Source organism: Microcebus murinus, chromosome 7 (assembly GCF_040939455.1).
Source record: "Microcebus murinus isolate Inina chromosome 7, M.murinus_Inina_mat1.0, whole genome shotgun sequence".
Classification (NCBI taxonomy): Eukaryota; Metazoa; Chordata; class Mammalia; order Primates; family Cheirogaleidae; genus Microcebus; species Microcebus murinus.
Genome location: NC_134110.1, coordinates 3,968,116 through 3,990,574, shown reverse-complemented (window position 1 = coordinate 3,990,574; position 22,459 = coordinate 3,968,116). Strand labels below are relative to the sequence as shown.

General features: G+C 50.4%; 1 protein-coding gene and 1 non-coding gene across 8 annotated transcripts in view; one reads left to right on the top strand and one right to left on the bottom strand.

Annotated features, from left to right (window-relative positions):
• LOC105870581 (sodium/nucleoside cotransporter 1-like) overlaps positions 1–22,459 on the top strand; it is a 49,674-nt gene that overhangs the window by 23,630 nt on the left and 3,585 nt on the right. For 5 of the 7 annotated variants that reach the window (XR_012920068.1, XM_076004719.1, XM_076004721.1 and 2 more), the window contains exons 6-14: positions 427–568; positions 1,297–1,410; positions 3,045–3,122; positions 7,796–7,876; positions 9,429–9,509; positions 12,105–12,230; positions 17,048–17,178; positions 18,999–19,167; positions 19,276–19,473. Coding sequence is in view for 6 of the 7 variants with exons in the window: in XM_076004719.1 (XP_075860834.1) it covers positions 427–568; positions 1,297–1,410; positions 3,045–3,122; positions 7,796–7,876; positions 9,429–9,509; positions 12,105–12,230; positions 17,048–17,178; positions 18,999–19,167; positions 19,276–19,473 (1,120 nt within the window). In the remaining variant the exon portion in view is untranslated. The remainder of the gene's footprint in view (positions 1–426; positions 569–1,296; positions 1,411–3,044; positions 3,123–7,795; positions 7,877–9,428; positions 9,510–12,104; positions 12,231–17,047; positions 17,179–18,998; positions 19,168–19,275; positions 19,474–22,459) is intronic. The other 2 variants (XM_076004722.1, XM_076004723.1) reach the window with 2 other exon arrangements.
• LOC142872038 (U6 spliceosomal RNA) lies at positions 21,560–21,670 on the bottom strand. The gene has a single exon (XR_012920284.1). It is a non-coding gene; the product is annotated as a U6 spliceosomal RNA (small nuclear RNA).

Here is a 22,459-nt window from a genome sequence, read left to right as displayed (position 1 = left end):
TACACAGGCCCCTCCTCCCTCAAGGTCAGAGACTGGGCTGAGCGTCATTGCAGCTGTGAGAGTCCCATACCTGAGTGAAGCCATGTGCTGGGTACCACACTAACCTTGGGACACACATCATCTTATTTAATCCTCCCAGCCACCTCGAGAAATGAGGGGTCTTTGGCTTCACTGGACCAATGAAGAAACTAGACTCAGAGAAGCCAGTGGGTCTGCCAGAGGCCACACAGCTTGAGTGGTACTTCCTAGTATATGGATCCAGAACTTGTGCTCTTGCCACGGTGCTGTATCCTTGCTCCTCCTCTCTGCTCTGTGTACCCTTTCTCTGGGTGCTAGTGTGTGTGTGTGTGTGTGTGTGTGTGTGTGTGTGTGTGTCTCTAGGTGGGGACACGCCAATGGTGATGGCTTTCTGCCTCTCCCCTGCAGGGGCCTAGCTCTTGCGGCTCTCCTGTTCCTGGTCCTGTGGCTGTCTCTGGACACCTCCCGGCGGCCTGAGCAGCTGGTGTCCTTCGCAGGAATGTGTGTGTTCATCGCTGTTCTCTTTGCCTGCTCGAAGCATCACCACGCAGTGAGTGCTAATCTGTCAGGTGTGGCCTGGAAGCCAGTGGACGCGTCTCTCTTCTGGCCCTGGGCTGGATCTGGGGGCTGGGATGGGAGCAGATGCTCCTGCTGGGAGAGCCCCGGAGGCTCAGAGCCTGGGGAAGACAGTGGGTATCAGGACAGGGCCCCTGGGAGGCCGGGGAAGGAGATCCCAGGACGAGAGGTGCCAAGTGGGCTGTCACCTCTCTTAGCAGAAGTCCTCAAACTCCCCAGTGGGGCAGGGGATGCTGCCTGGGTGTCTTTGCAGACTCAGAGGCTATGGCTGATCGGCCACTTTGGCTAAGATCAAGTGCTGACTCAGAGGCATTTGTTTCCTTGGTGACAGGCCCTCTGGTCAGTCCGAGCCTGGTCCTCAGATCTGTTTTTTCAAAAGGCCAGACCCCCAGCCATGATTCTGGCTCCCCCCCCCCCAGTGATGGCCCAGGGACACAGTGACATGGCACGCCCAAGTCTGCTCGAGTTTCACAGGGGCTCTTGATTGAGTCTTGCCCACTGCCCTGGCCTGCTGCTGCCGAGAGCCTGGCCTATTGTGAATCCCAGGGAGGGTGTGACCATTGGCTAGTGGCCCATGGCTCTGGCTGGTCCCAGCCTTCACTCACAGTCTGGCGGAAGCTCCCACTGCCCCTCAGTAGCCCATGCCCTTTGCCCATCTCCCAGGAGTGAGCTCACAGGACCTTTTTATCGGGTGGGTAACAGGTGTCCTGGCGGACCGTGTCCTGGGGCCTTGTGCTGCAGTTTGCCCTTGGACTCTTTGTCATCAGAACAGAACCCGGATTTGTTGCATTCCAGTGGCTGGGAGACCAGATCCAGGTGCGTACATGGGACATCCTAGGCTGCCAGGGAATGTGGGAGAAGCCACTCGGTTGCAGGGAGGTGGGTGCTGAGGCCACAGAGCAGGGACTAGGCAGGTGGGTGTGAATGGGGCCCCAGACCAGGTAGTGCCAGGCCGGACAGAGTGCTCTTTCAGAGGCTGGGTCCTCTGTGGAAGAAAATCCCAGACAGGAAGGTCTCTGGGTACCTGACCCTGCCAGGGGGCCTTCGGCGGTCATCAGTGATTTGGCACTTAAAATAGTTTAAAGAGCTAAAAACAAAAATTGTAAAAAATTTATTCTGTGTGTGTGAATTTAAAAATTTTTATTAAAGTTATTCTTTTTCATTGTTGCCAAATACAAATAAGATAAAGTTTACAATTTTAACCATTTTTAAGTATCATTAAATTCATGCACGTTGTTGTGCTCCCATCATGACTTACTATTGTCAAAAGAGAAAATTACAGCAGATTTAGTTTAATGAGCTTAATAGGCATTTATCTGCGATTCTAGAATCGGAGCACAGCTAGTTCTGCAGGCTGGAAGGAGTATTCCGGGGACTGAGCAGAGGGTGTGGTTGGAAAGAGGGAAGAGGATGAGGAAAGCAGAAAACAAGAGGTGGCTGCAGGATTCACAGTTACCTTCCCTGCAAGGGATGAAGCAGAGGGGACTCCCCTGCCCTGCCAGTGTGGGCTGGCCGGCATCTCTCCCTCTCCTGAGTGTGCGGGGGGCCGAGCAGCAACGTGGTTCCTCGTGGACACGTGGAACTGGAGCACGAGTGACTCCGTTTGGGTGGGTCTGTTGGGCCCCCTGCAGGAGCTCCGTTAAACCAACAGCCTCCTGTAAATTTAACACTCTTGGAAACATAAATTATCAAGGGCATGAGTATAACCTTCCACTCGCCTCCCACTCACTGGTTTGCATGCATGCCCTGTTTGGGTGGAACTGGCTGTCCTGCCTGCCCGGCTGTGTCAGCTCCCTGGCCCCACCCCAGCACCCGTGAGTATGTGGAGAAAAAGACTGAGAGTTGCTGCTCTGGTCACCTCCCCACTTTATAGACTGGAACACTGAGTCCTGGACGAGAGAAGTGACTTGTCCTTGCAATCACACTGCAAGTCGGGACCTAACACTGATCTCCCGTAGAAGTGTGGCTGGACTTGAATGCTCAGTCCGTGAGCCCAGGGCGGGGACGCTATGAGAGAAGGCTGTGCCCTTGGTTGTCAGGGGACTGGGCAGGCATAAGAGGCACCACCTTTGACAGCCTTCGCCACACATCTCGTGTCTTGCTTCCTCATGCTTCTGTATTGTCCTAACAACGTCCATCTCAGAGTATTTCCTTAAAATTCAATGAAAAGGTGTCTCTTTGGAGAATGTGTTCGGAAGGAGCCAGTGCTCATGACTGTGGCTTTACATATGCAGCCAGGTGGCACCCACTCCTTGGTAAGGGCCTGGGGGACCACGTCCCTGGCCAACCTGCCTGGGTCTGGTCTCCCTGTCTCCCTCCTAGGCCGGACCCTGGCCCGTGGGGTGCTCACAGCCCCGGCAACTCACCCAGCCTGGTTCTCAGGCCACTGTTTCCTGCCTCCTCCTCTTAGCCTCACTCTCTTTTGATTGTGTTTTGTTTGTAAATTTCAGATCTTCCTGAGCTACACCAGGGCTGGCTCCACTTTCGTGTTCGGGAACAATCTGGTTGACGATGTCTTTGCCTTTAAGGTCAGTTTGACTCTCGGTCCTAGGTGTCTGCTGCTGCCCAGACACCTCCAGCTGGCAATGTTTTTGCTATATTTGGTAACATTTGCAAAAGTAAGATATTGCTGTATTCTTTTCCTTAGAGATGAACCCCAAGTTATAGAATTGCTGGGAGGCTGAGGACAAGGAGCAGGGGTGGGGGTCTGTTCTGGTCCCCTGCTGAGACCTCAGCCCTGACGTGCCGCCAGAACTCTGAGCCTGTAAACAGTTTCCAGGACACTTAGGCTCAAACCATCCTCTTCTTTATAGGCCTCTCAAGGCCACCTCCACCAGGAAGCCCCCCCTCATTAATGCAGCTGCAAATACAGCTCCTCATCTGAATCCTCCTACACCCACAGTCCCTTTCTCTGTCCCTCTTTCCTCCCTTCCGTCCAACACAACTTTATCATGCATTTGATGCACTGTAAACTATGATAAGCGAAATTAAGGCAAAGGCACTGTCTGTTTCAGAGACCATGTTGTCTAATGGCAGAGCCTGAGTCCTAAGTCAGAACAGTGCGGCCTGTCTGTGCCGCTGCTGTGACCTGCCACACTGTCCTGGGCGGCCTGTGCTGTGTTTCTTCTCTCTCCAGGCAACTGCTCAAGTGCCTAATGCCATCTTTAGTGAGAACCCTTTAGCGTGGTCTTCCTGTACCTGCCTCACACCAAAACTGTCTAAGACCCTGAGGCTGCTCCACGCCTGGGCTCCACTTCCCAGGTAGAGAAAGAGACCAGGGACGCCGCTCACTCTGCACTGACCCGGAGCCCTACACAGGGAAATCAGGGCTGCCCGCCCTGGACTCTCCAGGACCACTGTGACCATGGAACTGCTGTGCGGGACTAAATGCACAGGTTCTAGAGGTTTCTGATTTAATCATTGCTCTGGCCACTGTTCCCAGAGCCTCCCCACCCTGCTGGGCACAGGAGTCCTTTCAGCCTAAGCCATGGACTTGGCCACAGACTTCTGGGCTGGTGTTGAGCCACCCGTGAGTCCAGACCCTCCTGCCTGCCCTGACCCTGACCTCTGGCAAGATCCCCTGGGAGCCTCAGTATCTGTGTGCCAGCAGTCCTGTGGGGAACATCCAGGCCATCACTGGGTTCTAACAGTCTCACCCTAAGAAGAAGGAAGGGGACTGGTTCCATCTTCTAAAGAGTTTTCTTGCCCCCAGGGACAAATTTTGCCATCATGTCTCTGAGACTAGTTCTGTGTAGAGAGGATATTGGGAGGGCCAGCCTCTGTCAGTCCCCAAAGGTCCCCTAACACCATGGCCTTAGGGTGATGGGGACTTGCACCCTCCACATTTGCATACCAAGTAGGGAGGCCACCCAAGGTTTCAGGGAGAGCAGCGAAGATCTGCTTCGGCCTGACTTCTTGTGTCCGCCCAGACAGAGAAGCTCCAGGAGCTCGTCACACTTAAAAATACACACACACAACGCTGCAGTTCACCCTCGCAGGCCGCTGGATTCAAGTGCAGTAAGACAGGTCCAAAGGACAGTGCCTGGGGAGCGGCTCTAGGGAGAGGTTGTTTACAACAAGGGATAGTGAGGAAGCTCTTTGAGGAGGTGGCATTTGACATGGAGCTCCAGGGCAGAAAAGATTTGGACACACGGAGCTAGGCAGGAAGGGGACACAGTGTGGGAACGCACACAGCTGAGGGTGTGCTGGGGTGTCCATGGCACAGGGCATGTGTGCTGATTCCCAAAGGGAAGTGAAAGTCTAGTTAGCCACAGAAGCTGGCAGAGAGGTGCTGGCCAGGCTATGTGGCTGATGTCCATGGGGACCCCACCCCGCTTCTCTCCCTTTCCAGCAGGGAACTGTCACTTTTCTTGCCGCTGTGTCTGCTCCCTTGCCAGTGAGCTGTGTTTCCTTCCATCTTTCCTCCCCTTCTGGAAGAACGTGCGCATACCTGCTACTTGCCTCTTGCCCCGAATCACCCTTCAGGACCATGAATTCCTGGACAGTTAGTCACAGGAGGGAACCCAGGGGTCTTTGGGTCTCCTCTTGTATTGCGATGGTCCCAGCAAATGCCAGAGAGGAGCAGAGAGCCGGCCATAATCGCCCAGTGAGTCAGGGCAGAGCCAGCGCCAGCCCCCATCCCTGGACTTCTAGGCAAGGGATGTTTTCTTCCTTGTCTTGTAAGTAGGAACCAGTGGCCTCATGTCTCTCCTTCAAACACAAAAAGTTGGGTGTGGTGGTCTGTGCCTGTAGTCCCAGCTACGTGGGGTGCTCAGTGGCAGGATCTCTTGAGCCCAAGATTTGGAGTCTAGCCTGGGCAACATAGTGAGGCCTTCTCTGAAAAAGAATGTTTCCCTACATAACAACAATAATTTTAAAACATATTAATGGTGGCAAAAGACTTTGAGACTATGCATTTGAGAGAGAAATAACAGTGAGTGGGTTCATCATTAACCGGCCTCAGCATTTCCCAGCCATTTCCTGGCGCCTGGGAGGCCCTGGCCCTGGACAGATTCCTGGCCAGTGTGTTGGCCAATGGCCTTCTCAGCAGTGTTGGGCCAGATGCAGGAGGATTGAAAATAAGTGTTCCACAGCCACAGAATTCCCTTTCTCATGACTTACAGTTTTAATCACACTCCCCCCATATGACACACACACACACACACATACAAATGTGCGTGCGCACACACGCTGGGGCTTTGTCCTCAAGGCACGGGTGGCTTTGTTGAGTGCTCAGTTCTCTCTGTTCTTTCCGTAAATCACAGGGACCTAGTCCAAGGCCTCTGGCCAGTTTCAGCCCGGGGAATTCTTCTCTGAGCTTGCTGGGATTTTCAGAATCCAGGCTGCTTCCTGCTGGTCCCACTCGTCTCTGCTGGAGGAAGTAGCGTCTCTCCCTGGGGCTTCTCCGGCCCCTTCGCCTACCTGGGCCTGGAGTCCAGCACAGTGGATGTGGCAGCCACCTCCTGGCCGTGTCCGCTGGGTTAGTCGCTCCAGCTTGGCTCCGTCTCCCTCGTAGTAACATCCTACCACACAACCCCCAGCCCAGCCCCACATCCTTCCTGGGCCGCTGTCCTGGGAGCACACTCGCTCCTTCCTGCACTGTCGCTCCACCTCTGCAACGGGCACTGGAGCTGCTCGCCATTGCCGCTCAAATCCTATTCCTGAGCAAACCCCAAGATGAAGGAAGAGGTTTTCAGCTCCTGAGGGTTTCAAGGTGTCTGCCTGGCACAGACTGCAGTGCCAGTGGTTAAGAAAGCCAGAATTTGCACACAAGGATCAAATAAGATAAGGTCTGCAAGGCACCGCTGGCTTTGGTAATGAAGGAAGGGGTCACATGTAACCTTGTTCAGGGAGGAAATGGGGTGGAATGGCTGGGGAGGGAGAGGGGACAGTCCCAGCAGGAGAGATTTGCTGAGCACTAGGCATCTTGGCAGAGACAGGCATGAGGGGCAGAGTAAGGTGGTTCAGGGCGAAGAGATGGGACAAACAGGAAACCAGGGGCATGTCCAGGGGACAGTCAGGGTTCCAGCTCATCTGGACTTGGAGTCTTTTATGTTTTTTGGTGATGGTGGTGTGGCATCCCCCTTCACAGGTTCCTGGCATCAAGCGATCCTCCCACTTTGGCCTCCCAGAGTGCTAGGATTACAAGCATGGGCCACTGTGCCCAGCCACTTGTGTGTCCCTTGCCTCTACAAGATCACACATAATGCTCCACATCTTTTTAAGTGTTTTAGAGATGTCGTGTCCCTGTGTTGCCACCTGGCCTTGAACTCTGGGCTCAAGTGATCCTCCCACCTTAGCCTCCAGAGTGGCTGGGACTACAAGCGTGCACCACCACGCCCGGCTGCCCCCTATTTTTTACTCACATGAGAGCACAGCACACACCCTGTTGTACAGCTTCTTTTTTTCCTTCTGATAAACTGCCTTGGGAATCATTCCTCAAGGGCCCATAGAGCTTTCTGACTCTTGTTACCTGACTTTCAGTGCACCATTGTATGGTTATTCCTGGCTTATTAAATTAGTCCTCCAGCAGAAGACATTTCAGTTTTTACCAGGTTGTTGTTATAAAGCAGGGGAAAAAGCACTAGGGTGCAGTGTTGGGGCTGGGAAGGTGGGAATGGACATGAAAGATTTGAAGGGAGAACCGATGAATGTTGGAGTGAATGAGGAGCAGTGCTGAGCCCGGCACTAGGGACCAGGTGACAGGAGGAGGTGCTGGCTGCAGGTGTCGGATGAGTCTGCTTCTAGCTTGTTAGCACTGAGTGGACGTGGAACACCGAAATGATGCGGGTCCCCTCAGTCAGGCTTAATGCACGGGACGGGGATTAAGACTAGGGGGCAGAGGCCAGGGATCAAGCTCATGCTGGAGGACAGACAGTGCAACCCTCACAGCAGCCCTGAGAGGGGAGCATGTTACCCCATTTACAGACAGAGAAGCAGGGGTGACAGTGGTGCCTCAGGCCCCTCCCATCATGGCGCAGGACTGTGTGTGGTGAATAGGGGCAGGGATGGCCTGGTCATTACTGGTAGGGGAACAGAGAGGGCGGAATTGCCTCAGAGAGGCCCCATCAGTGGAATAGCTGGGATTTCATGCACTGAATTCAGGCTGCCTCCTTGCTCCTGTGAGGCCTCTGTGTGGGCTCTCTGAGGCTCCTGGGCCCTGCCTGCCTCTGACCGGGGTCCTGCACTCTCTTTCCCCCAGGTTCTGCCCATCATTGTTTTCTTCAGCTGTGTCATGTCTGTTCTCTACTACTTGGGCCTCATGCAGTGGGTGATCCTGAAGGTGAGTCCCAGTGCCCATGACCCCGGCTCTCCCAGAATCACCAGCTCCAGGGGTCACTCTGTCCCAGAATGCCTTGCTTCCAGAGCCTAGCCCTTCCCCACATACCCTGCTCCGAGGCCCATAGCCTTTCACAGTCTCCTGCTGACCAAACTCCCTTTCACAGGGTCTCTTGTCATGACACTAAGGAGAAATGGTACTGAAATCCAGTGTGGGCTTTGTGGGAGGAAAGGTTGCAGTCTTGAGGCTGCACTGAGAAGGTTTAAGAGAAAGAATAATTTATACCAGAAAGATCTTGAGAGACTGTAGCAGTGGGCTACACTGGCCAGAAGGAGCCTGTACAAATGTCACATCTGTGCTTATGTTGTAAAGTCTACTGTGCAAAACCAGCATGTAGGAGACAGCACTGGACGGCCTGGGCCTGGCAAATGATGCTGAGGTGGCAGCTGATCAAGCTCAGAACAAATGAGCACCATCAGATGACTCCCAGGAATTCAAATACAGCCTTGGTCATTGTCACTGTCTTAGTTCCTTTCTTATTGCTATAATAGACTCCCACAGACAGGGTACTTTATACAAAATAAGAGATTTCTGTGGCTCCTGGTTCTGGAGGCTGGGCAGGCCCAGAACACGGCGCTGGCATGTGTCCAGGGCCTCCTTGGTCGCCCTGACGTGGTGGGAGGCGGAGTGAGCAGTGAGACACAGAGAGAATTGAAGCCACACTGATCCTTTTCTCCAGGAGCCCCCAGTCCTGTGATATCCAGCCCAGCCCCAACAGTGGCATCGATCCATTCACCAGAGCACAGCCCTCATGACCCAGTCGCCTCCTGAAGATCATACCTCTCTACACCATTACCATGGCAGTCAGATGTCAACATGAGTTTTGGTGGGGACATTCAAACCATAGCAGTTACGTTAGGAGCACACACTGCATAGCATGAGGGAAGTGGCCGTGCCCAGATCCGGAGAATGTGTTCCACCAAGGGGCTGTGACAAACTGAACTCTAGGGAGGAGCATGAATGGGCTTGCTCCTGGTTTCAGCCACAGAGTGGCTGAAGAGGAGGAAGGTGAAGGGCCTGGAGAGGAGGAAGGTGGGGTAGGACAGCTGTGTATAAATACTGACAAGGAGAGATTAGGGAAAGGGCAGCCTGAGATGTACAACATGAGAGAGAAATTCCAAAGAAGCAGATTTCATCGTGTGTGTGTGTGTGTGTGTGTGTGTGTGTGTGCGTGCACGCACACAGTAATTCTCAATTTTCAAATATATTTGGCCAGGGAACGCTTTTTGTATGGAGACAGAGAGCACACATGTTAGAAGCTCTGCTTTAACGACTGGAGCTGTGCTAAGGTGGGCTGGGTGGCTTGGGAAGTGGAAACCACCCTCAATGCAGGTGTGGAAGGAAAAGATGAATTGACCTTCTGGGGACATGTGGCAGGGGGTCCCACACTAGGCCGGGTGTTGGAAGGAAGACGAGTCAGGTAGTTTCATCTGACTCTCTCTACCTCTGGGGTTTGTTGATGTCAGCCCAGAAAGAGCACCTTGCTTCCTTCCAGCTTGCCTGGCTGATGCAGGTCACCATGGGCACGAGTGCCATTGAGACCCTCAGTGCGGCTGGAAACATCTTTCTGAGCCAGGTGGGTATCACAGCCTCCTGCCCGCATGCTTGTCAGCAGCTTCCCCAGAGAGGCCAGGTTCTCTTGGTCCCTGGAGCTTCGGTGCAGATTGAGGATGAGCCATTTGAACCTTCTCTCAGGGTCCCCAAAGGCTGTTCTCCCAGGAATGCTCCATTTGGGGGACCCATTTGCCTGGGTCATGCCAGGGAGGATGCCATCTGTCTGGCACCTCCTACCATTCTAGCTGCCTTATCAGCTTAGAGACTCACAAGCCTGTATCTGTAGATACAGTCCCATCACTCATTTTATACATGGGGAAACTGAGGCTCTGAGGTGGGACTCTGAGGTGGGAATGACTTGGCCAAGATCCCACAACCATAAACCGGGGCTTAGCATCCCAGTTTTCTCTTTCCTGGCCCATTTGTTCCACTACATCATCTTGTCTTGTCTTTTCTCTGTCTCTTTAAAAAGTATTTTCCAAAGTAAATGTGACTCTGAAGACACCTTGAGTCCTGAGTCCCTTTCAGAAGGGCTGACCCTCCTGAGGGTGAGTGTCTGCAGACTGTTCCAGAATCTGTCTTGTCCCATCTGCCTAATATTTGAGCCACCAAGAGACACACTTGCCACAAGATGCCATATTTCATGGGACAGTTTAAGAAACTTTCGAGAATATTTGCATGTTTTTTAAAGTTAAATTTATTTTTGCTTTTGTTTTAGAGATAGGATCTCACTCTGTCACTGAGGCCTGAATGCAGTGGTGTCATCATAGCTCACTGCAGCCCTGAACTCCTGGCTCAAGTAATCCTCCCACCTTGGCCTCCCAAAGTGCTGAGACTGTATGTGTGAGTCACTGCAGCCACCCATTTGTATCTTTTTTTGTTATGATGCAAGTGTGTTAATTTCAAAGGGTTTTTGGTGGTTTTTGTTTTTATTTTTAGCTAATTAAGACAGATGTGCTCTCAGATTAATTAGCCAAAACTCCCTTAAGCAAAAGAAAGGGATATTAAAGTATGACAGCACTTATTTTGTGTGAAAAGCTGCAATGTGCTCACTGGTTTTAGCTGAGAAAATAGGTAGGTGAATGTGACACTGGGTGACATGAAGACCCCCCAAGGTAACCTAACTCTGCACAAGCTGTTGGTCAAGCAGAACTAGACCCAGATCTTCACCGTATGCCCCCGGGGGACACCCTGGGGAGCCTTCCTGGTGCAGTGGCATCATTTGAACATCAAAAGCTGAGGCCAGGTCTGCCGTCCTCCCACGCACCCCCTCTCCGGGCTGCACCGCCCCAGGGTCACAGCTCACACTCCTGCTCTGCAGTCCTCACCCCTGTCCTGAACTCTCCACTGAGGCGGCCACCTGGCTCCTGCCCCTCCTCTCGGATAGCTAAGGGGCAGCTCACATTTGACATGCTCAGTCCAAGCAGACAGAACCTTCCTTCTCTCCTCACACCTGCACCTCTCCAAGATTTTCCTTCTCAGTAAATGCTAGCACCTTCCATGAGGTTGTTCAGACAGATCTCAAATAGCCCCCTTCCTTCCTCTGCCTCCCTGACTCCATGCATCCCGTGAGTCCTGCAGCGCTGCCTCCAGGTGGCATCCACAGCCGCCCTGCCACCCTCCTACCTGTTCTCCCTGCTTCCATCCCCCACCCATGCTGTCTGTCCTTACCCTTCAAAAGCACAAAGCACATGGCGCCACTCCCCACTAGAACCAGTGCACTCCTCACCTGCTTCCCAGCCCTGCCGTGGCCCTACCTTCCTCTGCCTCTATGGGAACCTGCGCGCAGTCACGTGTGTGTCTGTGGCAGACATGCAGGCCTGCTGTGCTTCCTCACCTCGCCAGGCCCATTCCTGCCTCGAGCCTCTGCTCTTCACTCTGCCTGGGTGCTGTGCTCCCAAATCCTGCGGTTGGCTCCTTCAGCTCTTAGCTAACCTGGACCCAGGGTCACTTCCCAGGGGAACCCTTTGCTGATTACTCAATTTTAAATGTCCCTGAAGCACTAGGTGTTCTCTCTCACATATCTTCATAGCTTTTATTAATGTCACCGTCTAATGTGCCACCGCTTATCTACTTGTTCCTTTGCTGATGAACCATGTCCCCCACCACTGGCTTAAGCCTCCTCCCACTCTCCTAGGCTCCCAGGGTAGAAACTGCACAGGGCAGGGACTTTGTCTTGTTTACCTGGTACCCCTTTTCTGTGGAGCAGGGCCTGGAACACAGTACGTGCTCAATAACTATGTATTGAATGAATAGTGAAGGCCCGACTGCCCAGTGCTCTGAAGTGAGCACACCATCTAATGTCCCAGCCCCTTTCTTTTTGACCACCCCCAGGGCTTCCTTACAGCTCAGGCCTGGCAGCTGCTTCCCACCCCTGTGCGGAGCGGGGCTCATTCTTTGAGCTTCTCTGAGTCTCCATTGCTTTGCTGGGAAGTGGGGATGACTGTTGCTGTCTCATAAGGTTGTGAGTGATGGCAGTAAGGTGCTTAGTGGGTGCTGGCACATGGCAGGCCTTTGGCACAGTGTCACCGTGACCTCTCCACTCCTGGGGCAGGGGGAGGTGGAGGGAGTGCCCAACTACTCCAGTTCTGCTTGTCTGACATCTTTCTCTTTGCAGACAGAGACTCCTCTACTAATCCGGCCCTACTTGGCAGACATGACACTCTCTGAAATCCACGTCATCCTGACTGCAGGCTTCTCCACCATTGCTGGCAGCCTGCTGGGTGCCTATATCTCTTTTGGGGTAGGTAGAGGCTCCTTCTGCTTGGCTGTGCCCAGGACCTGAAACCCACCTTTGTGAGTGCCCCACACAGCTCCCTCCAGAGCAGCCCTGGGGTCTGTCTGAGCCTGGAGCCTGGGCTGCTGTGCTGGGGAGAGGACACGTGTCCCCTGGGCAAGGCAGGCCCTGTGGGCTGCGCCATTGGCTCAAAATTCTCCCATGGCCACTGGGGACAAAGACTTCCAGTATTCCACGTATGGAGTGCCTGCTACGTATCAGGCGATGTGCTAGTTACTTTAATATCCATATTTCACAAATGCAGAAATTGAAGCTTAGACAATAAATGAGAAACCCAATGCCAAAATCTGAGCCCAGATCTGTCTGATCACAAAACCCTTGCTCACTTCTCCACAGTCCCATACCAAGGCTGTCCCTGGAGAGCTGCCCTACTCCTTCCCTCCCCGCTGCCCCACACTCTCTGGGCTCAAGTCCTTCCTCTGTTCCTAAATTGTTGCTTGTGCAGCTACTGATCACATGCACTTCTAGGTCAAACAACAACAGCGTCACCTGGGCACTTAGACCAGTCGAGGTCCTCCTCCTGCGCCGCAGGCAGAGGAACCTGTTGATGGATCCCCGGTGTCTTATACTTCCTTGTGCTCCCACTTGCACATCCCACTTGCTCATGCTTTATACTTCCTTGTGCTCCCATTTGCACATGGGTTTTTTCCTTAACTGCCAAAGAAATTCTTGGTTGGAAAAGTGTCAGTTAAAAATCTGTTTCTTAACCCCACTTCCCATGGGTAAACTGCTTTTAAGAGCTTAGAACCTGTGGTTCTCAAAGTGTAGTCCATGGACTAGCACCATCTGCTCACCTGAGAACGTGCCAGAAATGAAAAGTCTCAGCCCACCCCACACCTGCATAATCAGAAACAGGTGGTTGGGGCCTAGCATGCTGATGGTCGCTCCATTTGCACCCCACTGACTTAAAATATGTCCTTTCAGAGCTTTCTGTGTATCCATTTAAGTACATACACCTGAACACACACACTTGCTTTCTTTTTGGTAAAAGATGAGGTAATTCCACCCATACTTTTCTGCAACTTGCTTTTTTCTTGTAACATTCTGGGCAAGACACAAAATCCAGGGGGACAAAAGAAACAGTTGACAGAGATGACTAATGTAGATGAACAATGTTCTGTGCATTAAAGTCACTGTTTAAAAAATTATTGATCAGGAGAAAACAGTTGCTAAACTATGAAAACATATTCAAGCTCACTGATGTTCAAAGAAATTAAAACAATAATAACTATGTTTTTTCTAAATGATATACAATACTCTATGTGCCTCTAAATGGCTAGGGGTTGGGGTAGTCACTCTCTCGTGGTGGGAGTTTAATTTGCTGTAAGCTTTTTGGAGAACATCTATCAGTCAATTTTTAAAAACTTTTAAAATTACAGTTTATTTTTTATACATGTATCAGTCAATTTAGAAATAGTCCTTCCCTTTCGTCCAGTTAGGAATATTATGATACAGAAATATTCTCCCAAGTGTTCAAACAATGCAAAATTTTGACATTATTTTTTACTGTGAACAAAGGAAAGCCAGAATGTCCTGCAGGTGGGGATGAGCTGGGCAAGTTACACCCTGTGTGGCAATGCCACTGAGCCCCGAAGAGAAGATACTTGGTTTGGAGAAAGACCCTGACCTGCCTGCGCCTGTCCCCTAGGCTCTCCTGATGCTGTGTGTGTGGGTGGGGACCACAGAATGACCTGGGTTTCCCCCTTCTCTGGTCCCAAATTCCACCTGTCTCTCTCATCTCTGTCCCTGATGGTGGCCGAGTGGTAGGTATGAAGACAAGCCAGGCTACTCCTCAGACTATCTTTCACTCAGGACACCTGGGCCACATCAAGATGTTCAGCTCCACTCCCCACAGGGCTGCCTGGGCAGAGCTGGCAGCTATGAGACTTTTCAAAAAGGGCCCCTTGCACACTGGGACTCTGGTTTGATGTTTCAAAAATTGAAACCAAAACTTTGTTCCTGAAACGTTTTTCATGGTAGAATATTGGGGAAGACAATGCCATAATATTTTTGGATCTCAGGTTTTTTAAATGTCTTTCCTTGTTTTGGTCCCTACAATTACAAAAAGCATACCTTTGGTATTCTTCCTGATGCAAAAGCATCAGTGGCTCCTAGCCATTACTTAAAACCGAAATACTGGAAGAACATTCTCCCTTTCTATGCTCTGGCTTTATACTCGGCCTCCTTCCTTCCCTTTCTCAAGCCAGAGTCCAGGCCCAGCCCTGGGCAATCTGGCCTCCCCAGGGACAGAGCCTGGGAACCTACTTCCCTTTAGCTGCAGGGAATGTGCAGAGGTGGCCAGGGTGAGTGTGTGCCCTTGGTCCTGCACTCACAGTCTCTGGTTTAGAAGCCTCAGGCTACAACATAGCTGGCCCAGTGGGAGAGCCTGGAACAGGTCTTCCTCCCCTCCTCCCCTCCTGCCCCTGGATCTGCCCCTAGTCTAGTCTCCAGAGAAGCTCTCTTCTGCCCCCACCTGGCTCTTGGCCACCACTGCAGCACCCTGCCTTCCCACCCTCTCCCCTCTGTCCTTTACCTCCTGCCCAGTCAGGTCCTCAGTGTCCTTGGCTTTGCCCTCAGCCCCTGAATCCCAGAGAGTCCCTCGTGTTCTCTCCTCCAAGCTCCCAGATTCTTAAGACCTTCCACTTTATCGTACAACCTCTGGCTCCCTTTGCCCCGCACGCCTCCTATTGTCTGGATTTACTCCCTTTCTCAGCAGAGATCCCTTTGAAAATTCAAGTGGGGCACTTGAATTTACCCTTGATCCTTCTCCACATGGGACACCTTTAGGTGAGAGAGAGGAGAGCAGTGGCAGGAGGGGGCTCTAGGGTGCCAGGACAGAAGGCATTCCTGACCGGGTGCCTAGAGGCAGGGCTAGGGGATGTCACGGCCTTGCAGAGTAGCTGGTTGGGGAGGCTGGGTGTGGGCAGACCCAGCACCCAGGGCACCCTGCCTGTGCAGCACTCAGCCTTTTCCACAGGGAGCAGAAAACAACTGGCTGCAGCATTTGAGGCTGTGGCCACCACTAGCTGACTCAGAGGACAGTGTCCAGGGATGTGACAACTGCAGAGTATGATCCACACTGGGACTCAAGGTTACAAACCAAATATAATCTATAAGCTAGAAGAAGAGTCCTGGCTGGTGGAGGGAAAAGTCCCAAGATTCCAGGTGTGGCACTATCCCCACTAGATCTTGGCAACTGAGAAGGCAGGTGAAGTCCCAAAGCCCAGCCCAGACGGTGCAGACAGGACACCGCCCAGCTGGGCTTCATCCAACAGGGAGCAGGACCCGGGGCCTGCACACCTATCAGGCTGTCGCTGGTTCTTGTGCATGTTTTAAGGAATTTCTGTTTATCCCTGGAAAGAACAACTGGGGTTTAGGAAAGGAAGAAGGACGTTCCATGGGTTTCTGAGACTGGGAGGGTTTCCCACCTGGCTTCTCATTGGCAGGTCCTGGTACTTCCCTGGGGCGATACTGGGATATCTCTTGGGCTTCTGCCTTTGCTTTTATCAGCCTGAGCATGGACTTCAACTTGGCTCCTCCTTCTTCACCTTTTTATTTAAAATTGGAGAATGAGGCTGGCTTATTAAAAACTTTAAGGAGGACAAGTCTATTTTACTATCATAAAAATGATATATAATATTGTGGACATTTTGAAAGATACTGAAAAGCAGAAAGAAAAGAAAATCACCCCTGGCCCTGTTACCAGGGACAGCTAGTTTGTTGACATTCCAGTGTATTCTTTCTGATTTTCTTTCCTTGCATCACTTGGGGTTTGTTTTCTCCCCCATTGTCTTGGTTATTCTCTGTGTGCGATTGTGCAGGCACTTGCCCGTATTATCACGAGGCTTTGAGAACCATCATTGTCAGTGGCAGCCTGACAGCGTGTAGCCGTGTCCTGTTGTTAGATGTTTGAGTCGGTTCAAATTTCCCTACTCAGTAAATGACACAATGGTGGGGAAAGTTAAAGTGCTGGGTCTACCTCTGTGGAAGAGAACAGGGAAGCAAAGGGCTTGGGGTCACAATGAGGATAAACGTTCAGGAAGGAGAATGCAGGAGTAGTCCCAGAGGCTGACCCAGGGACAGAGGATGGCTGTTGTAGGCGGCAGATTTCCTGGGAAACAGTTCTTTAACTACAGGAGTGGTGTGATGGATGGCCTTGAGGTGGCGAGTTCCCCGAAAGAGTGAGCATTCAAAGCCAGATCCTATAGAGGGAGTACAATTCTTGCACTAGGACATGACCTACGCTAAGGTTGAATCGAGTTACCTCTTAAATCCATCTCAACTATCAGTTCTAGAGGTTTGTTGGAAACCGTCACAAAACCCTCAGCTAAGAGAGAAACCCAGCTGATGGGGATTAGTGGTCAAAACACAGACAGCTAAAAAAACTTCCTAAAAAGGAAAGAACAACCTTGAACTTGGAGTCAAAAGATGTGATGGGTTCTAACGCCATATCTTCTTTTTTTGGGGGAGTCATATTTAATTGGCTCGGGCCTAAGTTTTCTCATCTGTAAAATGTGGATAACAGCACTTGTGCTACCTAATTTAGGGAAGTACTAGGAGGAAATACGAGTCCTGCACATACAGCCTCTGACCCTCTATGCATAAAAGGTATTGTTATTAGCAATGATGACAGCCAGCAGTAATGACAACAAGGACATACCAGTGGGGAGACTACACATCTTCCCCTGAAACCTTGGGCCTCAGTCCTTGGGCCCCAACATTTCTTGACCATCTGCCTATCACCCCCACTCTCACTCTTGCAGATCGATGCCGCCTCATTGGTTGCTGCATCTGTGATGGCTGCCCCTTGTGCTTTGGCCCTCTCCAAGCTGGTCTACCCGGAGGTGGAGAAGTCCAAGTTTAAGAGTGAGGAAGGAGTGAAACTGACCTATGGGTGAGCACAGCAGGAGGCCTGCAGAGGCGGGGGTGGTTGTGGGGGGAAGCATAGGCTGAGGATCCTGTTCTCTCTGCCCATCACTGTCCTCCACCAGCCAGGCCCGCCTGTCCTTGTCCACTGTCATGGTTGTGGCTGAGTCCATTCTCTGTTGCTTGTAACAGAATGCCTGAAACTGGGTCATTTATAAGCCAAGGGAATTTATTTCTTACATTTATGGAGGCTGAGAGGTCCAATGTCAAGGGGCTGCATTTGCTGAGAGCCTTCTTGCTGTTGGGGACTCTCAGCAGAGTACTGAGATGGTTCAGGGCATCATGTCGTGCGGGGACTGAGGGTGCAACCTGCTAGCTAAGGTCACTCTTCCTCCTCTTATGAAGCCACCAGACCCACTCCCCTGATAACCCATTAATCCAAAGTCAGTGTCAGCCCCCATGACCCAGTCACCTCTCAAGGCCCCACCTCTCCATACTGCCACACTGGGGAGTAAGTTTTGACACGAGTTTCAGAGGGAACAGAGAGACATTCAAACCACAGTGCTTGCAAACATGCAGACTCTACTTCCCACAGGTAATTTCCACTCTCTGAGCAGAAGGAAACAGTGGAGTAGTCAAGGCTTGGGAGTGTGGCCTGGTTTTGGGGGTGTGGCCTGGGGTCTGCGTATGTCTGTCATAAAATGGCTTCTCGCCACCTCCTCCACATGCCTGAGCCCTGACCACCAGGTGTGAACCACATATTGACGTATTCCGTGCTGTCTTTGATTTCACATGCCTCCTAACATCTCTTCATCACAGTCTTAACCACTGTTGTGTAACATTTAATCCTTAAAAAATGTTGAAAATGCACCCTGTGGACAAATGTGCTTGGGGACACAGTGGGCAACCCCTTCACAACCTCCTGAGGCTCCAGAGCAGAGCTGTCCCATGGAAAGATTACATGAGCTGCATCTGTCATCTTTGATTTTCTACTAGATGTCTTTTAAAAAGCACAAAGAGTGCCAGATGAGGTGGCTCACACCTGTAATCCTTGCACTCTGGGAGGCTGAGGCTGGAGGATCACTTGAACTCAGAAGTTAGAGACCAGCCTGAGAAAGACCTCTTCTCTATTAAAAGTAGAAAAATTAGCTGGGCATGGTGGCATGTGCCTGTACTCCCATCTACTCAAGAGGCTGAGGCAAGAAGATCACTTCCGCCCAGGATTTGAGATTGCAGTGAGCTATGATGAGCCACTGTACTCTACACAGGGCAACAGAGCCAGACCCTTTCCTAAAATAAAAGAAAAAAAAAGGAAAGAAGAGAAAAGACAAAAGTATAACCAAAATATTGTAATGTTGAAATGTTAAGTAGACCTTTTCTTTTTTTTTAACAGTCTCATAAGAAGGACAAAGAAATGGGGGATTTAAATAAGATATTTCACTTAAGCAAATATACCCCAAATATTCTCATGTCAATGTAAAAATTTTATATTTCAATAAATATGAAACTTATTGAAATATTTTACATTTTTGATACTAAATCCCCAAAATCTGGTGTGTATTTTACATTGATAGCACAAGTCAGTTTGAACCTGCCTCCCTTCTAGTGGTCAAAAGCCACATGTGGCTAATGGCTTCCGTGTGGGCCAGCACCATGCTAGAAACCTGGGTCTTATCCCAGGGCTTTGACCAGCCCCTCTCTTGCGCTCCAGGTCTCAGAGGGACAACAAGGGTCTTCTGGCTTTGAAGTATTCTCTCTGTCCAAGGTTTCTCTGTGAGCCAGTAGGACGGAGACCCTTGCCGTTTGTGGGGACAGGCCAATAATGATTGCTTTTGATCCCAACAACAGAGATGCTCAGAACCTCATAGAAGCAGTCAGCAGTGGAGCCACCATCTCAGTGAAACTAGTCAGTAACATTATTGCCAACCTGATTGCGTACCTCGCTTTGCTGGCCTTCATCAACTCTGTCCTCTCCTGGCTGGGAAACATGGTGGACGTCGACAGGCTCAGCTTCCAGGTGTGAGTCCAGCCAGCCTGCTCAGCCCTTGGAGGGGATGGCCTCGAGTGGGCAGTGTCCTGGGCCCAGCACAGGGTCCCAGCCATGCCTCTTGTCCTCACGCCCTAGCTCATCTGCTCCTATATCCTGCGGCCTGTGGCCTTCCTGATGGGCGTCGCCTGGGAGGACTGCCCTGTGGTGGCTGAGCTGCTGGGGATCAAGCTGTTTGTGAACGAGTTTGTGGCCTATCAGGAACTGTCCAAGTACAAGCAGCACCGCCTGGCAGGGGCTGAGGAGTGGGCTGGCACCAGGAAGCAGTGGATCTCTGTGAGTGTCTCCTTCCCCTCCCTGCAGCCTGGCTCCCTGGGCCTGGCTGAGACACACTGAAGTGGCACTTAACCTGCCACATACTATGGTCCTGGGAAACAGGATGGCTTTGGGCTTTGCTGCCATCTTTCTTGGGGCCTCTTAGGAGGCCGAGATGCAGGTGTGAAGAAAGAGCCTTGTTTGAGATCGCTGAGATCTAGCTTTAGGTGGGCCACTCGCTGTGGCATTGGGCCATGTGCTGCACCTTGTCCCTTCAGTTGGCAAACAGGGTGTAATACCTGCCACATCCACCCCGAAGGCACATGCGTGAGCTTCCGATGACCCAGGAGAGGGAGCAAGACAGGCAGACTCGCCATCACCTTCCCTGCTAATATACTGTGTTCAGTCCGGGTCTTGGCTCTTCTGGTTATAATTTATTTTAACAGCCCTCAGAAGCTCTATAAAATTAACCTATTTAAATGAATGCAAGTTCGAGGAACATTATTGAGAATGAAAAAATTACCTGTAACCTCACATCCTAAAATAACAACTGTTGTTCTCTACATTTTCTTCTGTTCTTTTTAAGAGAGCGTTTACATTGTTGCCGTTAGAGCATCCACACTGGGTTGCAGCCAGCTCTTTTTCTTTACTTACTGTCATGACTTAAGCATCATTTTCCATATATGGAACCTAACATATCTAACACATCCCCTGCTGTTGGGCCATTCAAGTTAATTCCATTATTTGACCATTATCTATCGTGTTGAAATGAACTTCTTTGAACATCTTCCCTTTTCCCAGATCATTTCCTCAGAAGCTGTCCCAGATGTGGGCTGCTTGAGTCACACATGAGTCCTCTGCAGTTGCTGCCAGGAACTTCCCCAAAGGGTGGCAGCAGCTGACACCATCAGCTGAAATCACAGGACCCGGCTGTGCATTTTGCTTCACCACACATGAAACAGCATTCAGTAGCCTCTTTGTGAAAACCAGTTTTGCTACTTTAATAAGCAAATAATAGCTTGTTGTGTTAATTCAAATTAATGGGTGACTGGAAAGTCTTAACAGGAAATATTTTTCTTGACTTTTTGATTATTTTTTAAGTGATACAAAAATGTAGTGTTTAGTTAAGAAATAGTCTGTGTGAAGTACAAAACACAAGTTTCCCCTCACTCCTTTCCCTCAGCCCTGGTCTCACCCCTACCTTAGAGGTAACAGCAGGCACATCCCTTGGCGGTCTTTTTTATGAACTTAGTCCCTTCAGCAGGGTGTCTGTTAAGAACACTTAGGTGATGGCCACTGGGGATGAAAGGGGCAGTTAGGCTGGGCATGGTGGCACATGACTGTAGTCCCAGCACTTTGGGAGGCTGAGGCATGAGGGTCACGTGAACTCAGGAGCTTGAGGTTGCTGTGAGCTATGATGACATCATTGCACTCTAGCCTGGTGACAGAGGGAGAACCTCCCTCAAAAAAAGAAAAAAAAAAAAAAAAGGAAAGAAAGAAAAAGAAAAAGCCAGATGTGGTAATTAGACAGACATGGTCTCTGTCATGGAACTTACATCTAGTGAGAGACACAGATAATACAAGAAAGTGAAGGAATAAAAGATAACCACAATTTGTGGTGAGTTCTATGAAGAAAACAAGAAAAAACAAGGAAGCGTCTTCCTTGGCTGACCTGGTCAGAAGAGGCCTCCCTCAGGTGTGGCATTTAGGCTAAGACTTGGAGGAAGGAGACGGGGCCATCCAAGAGCAGCTGTGAAGAACATTCTAGGCAAAGGAAAAGGCATGTGCAAAAAGCATGTGGTCTGTCTAGGGAACAGAGAGGGGATAAGCCCAGCTAGAGCAGGGGGTAATTGTAAAGGAGAGTGGCAGAGGAGTCGGAAGTTACTGAAGATTTGACATTTTGCATTTTAAGATCCCTGGGGCTGCTATAGGGAGCACAGCTGTAGGTGAGAAAGCTGGGGTGCAGGTGCCTTCATACTTTCCCAATAATCTTTATATGCACTCTTTATGTTATAAAGACATTAGCCCTTTTGTTATATTTCCTATCTACATTTTTCCTAATATTTTTTCCCTTCTTCATTTTGTATAAAGGGATTGGTTTTTGTTTTTAAATATGGAATCTCTCAGGAATCTGCGAGTCAGCCTTGTGCAGGGGCCGTGCTAACTTGCTTGCTCTGTATCATTCCAGGTTTAGTGAATGTGATGCTAAAGTGAACACAGGCATTTTTGTTACACCAAAGCTTTTCCTTTATGATTGCTTCTATTATTTCTAAACTTATAAAATTATTTTGTAAGTGGTAAATTCCTGAGACTATATGATACACTAGTATCATATCAGCCAGGAGATTTGGAGTCAGACAAGGCTGAGTACAAATTCTAACTCGGCAACCTTCTTGCTGTGTGAACATCCTCAGGTCCCTAAACTTTCTGAGCCTCACTTTGCCCCTTTCCAATATAAGAGCAATAATGCCAGCTTGTAACTATAGTAATTATCTATATTTTCTGTCATTTTATGCTTGAAATATTAATATTTTCTGCTTCAATGATGTAGAATTAATGTTGTATATAGTGTGAGGTATGGACCTAAATCAATTTTTTTGCAAATTGTTTCATTTTGGGACTTAAAACTAATTTCTGGGACATTAAACAACTGTTCAGAATGAAAGGGAAGAGCTGCCTTATTTAAACACGTGCTCTATGCCTGGCGTTCCCATACATGGGATGATCCTTATGACAGCTCTGCCCGGCAAGTGCCATCATTACCACACTGCAGATGGAGAAGCAAAACCTTGAAAAGGCTGTTGACTTGCTCAAGCTGATACTTAGTGGCACAAACCTGGACGCCAGGTTGGCTGGGCTCCAACTCCCTTACTGTCTCCAGCAGGCCACATTCCCCCCACTCCTGGCATGACAGCACAGTAACCAGAAGCACAGGGCTACAGAGTGTTGGGGACAGAGCTTAGTAGGGCCAGAGTGAGAGGATTAAGCGAGGCAGTCACACCGAAAA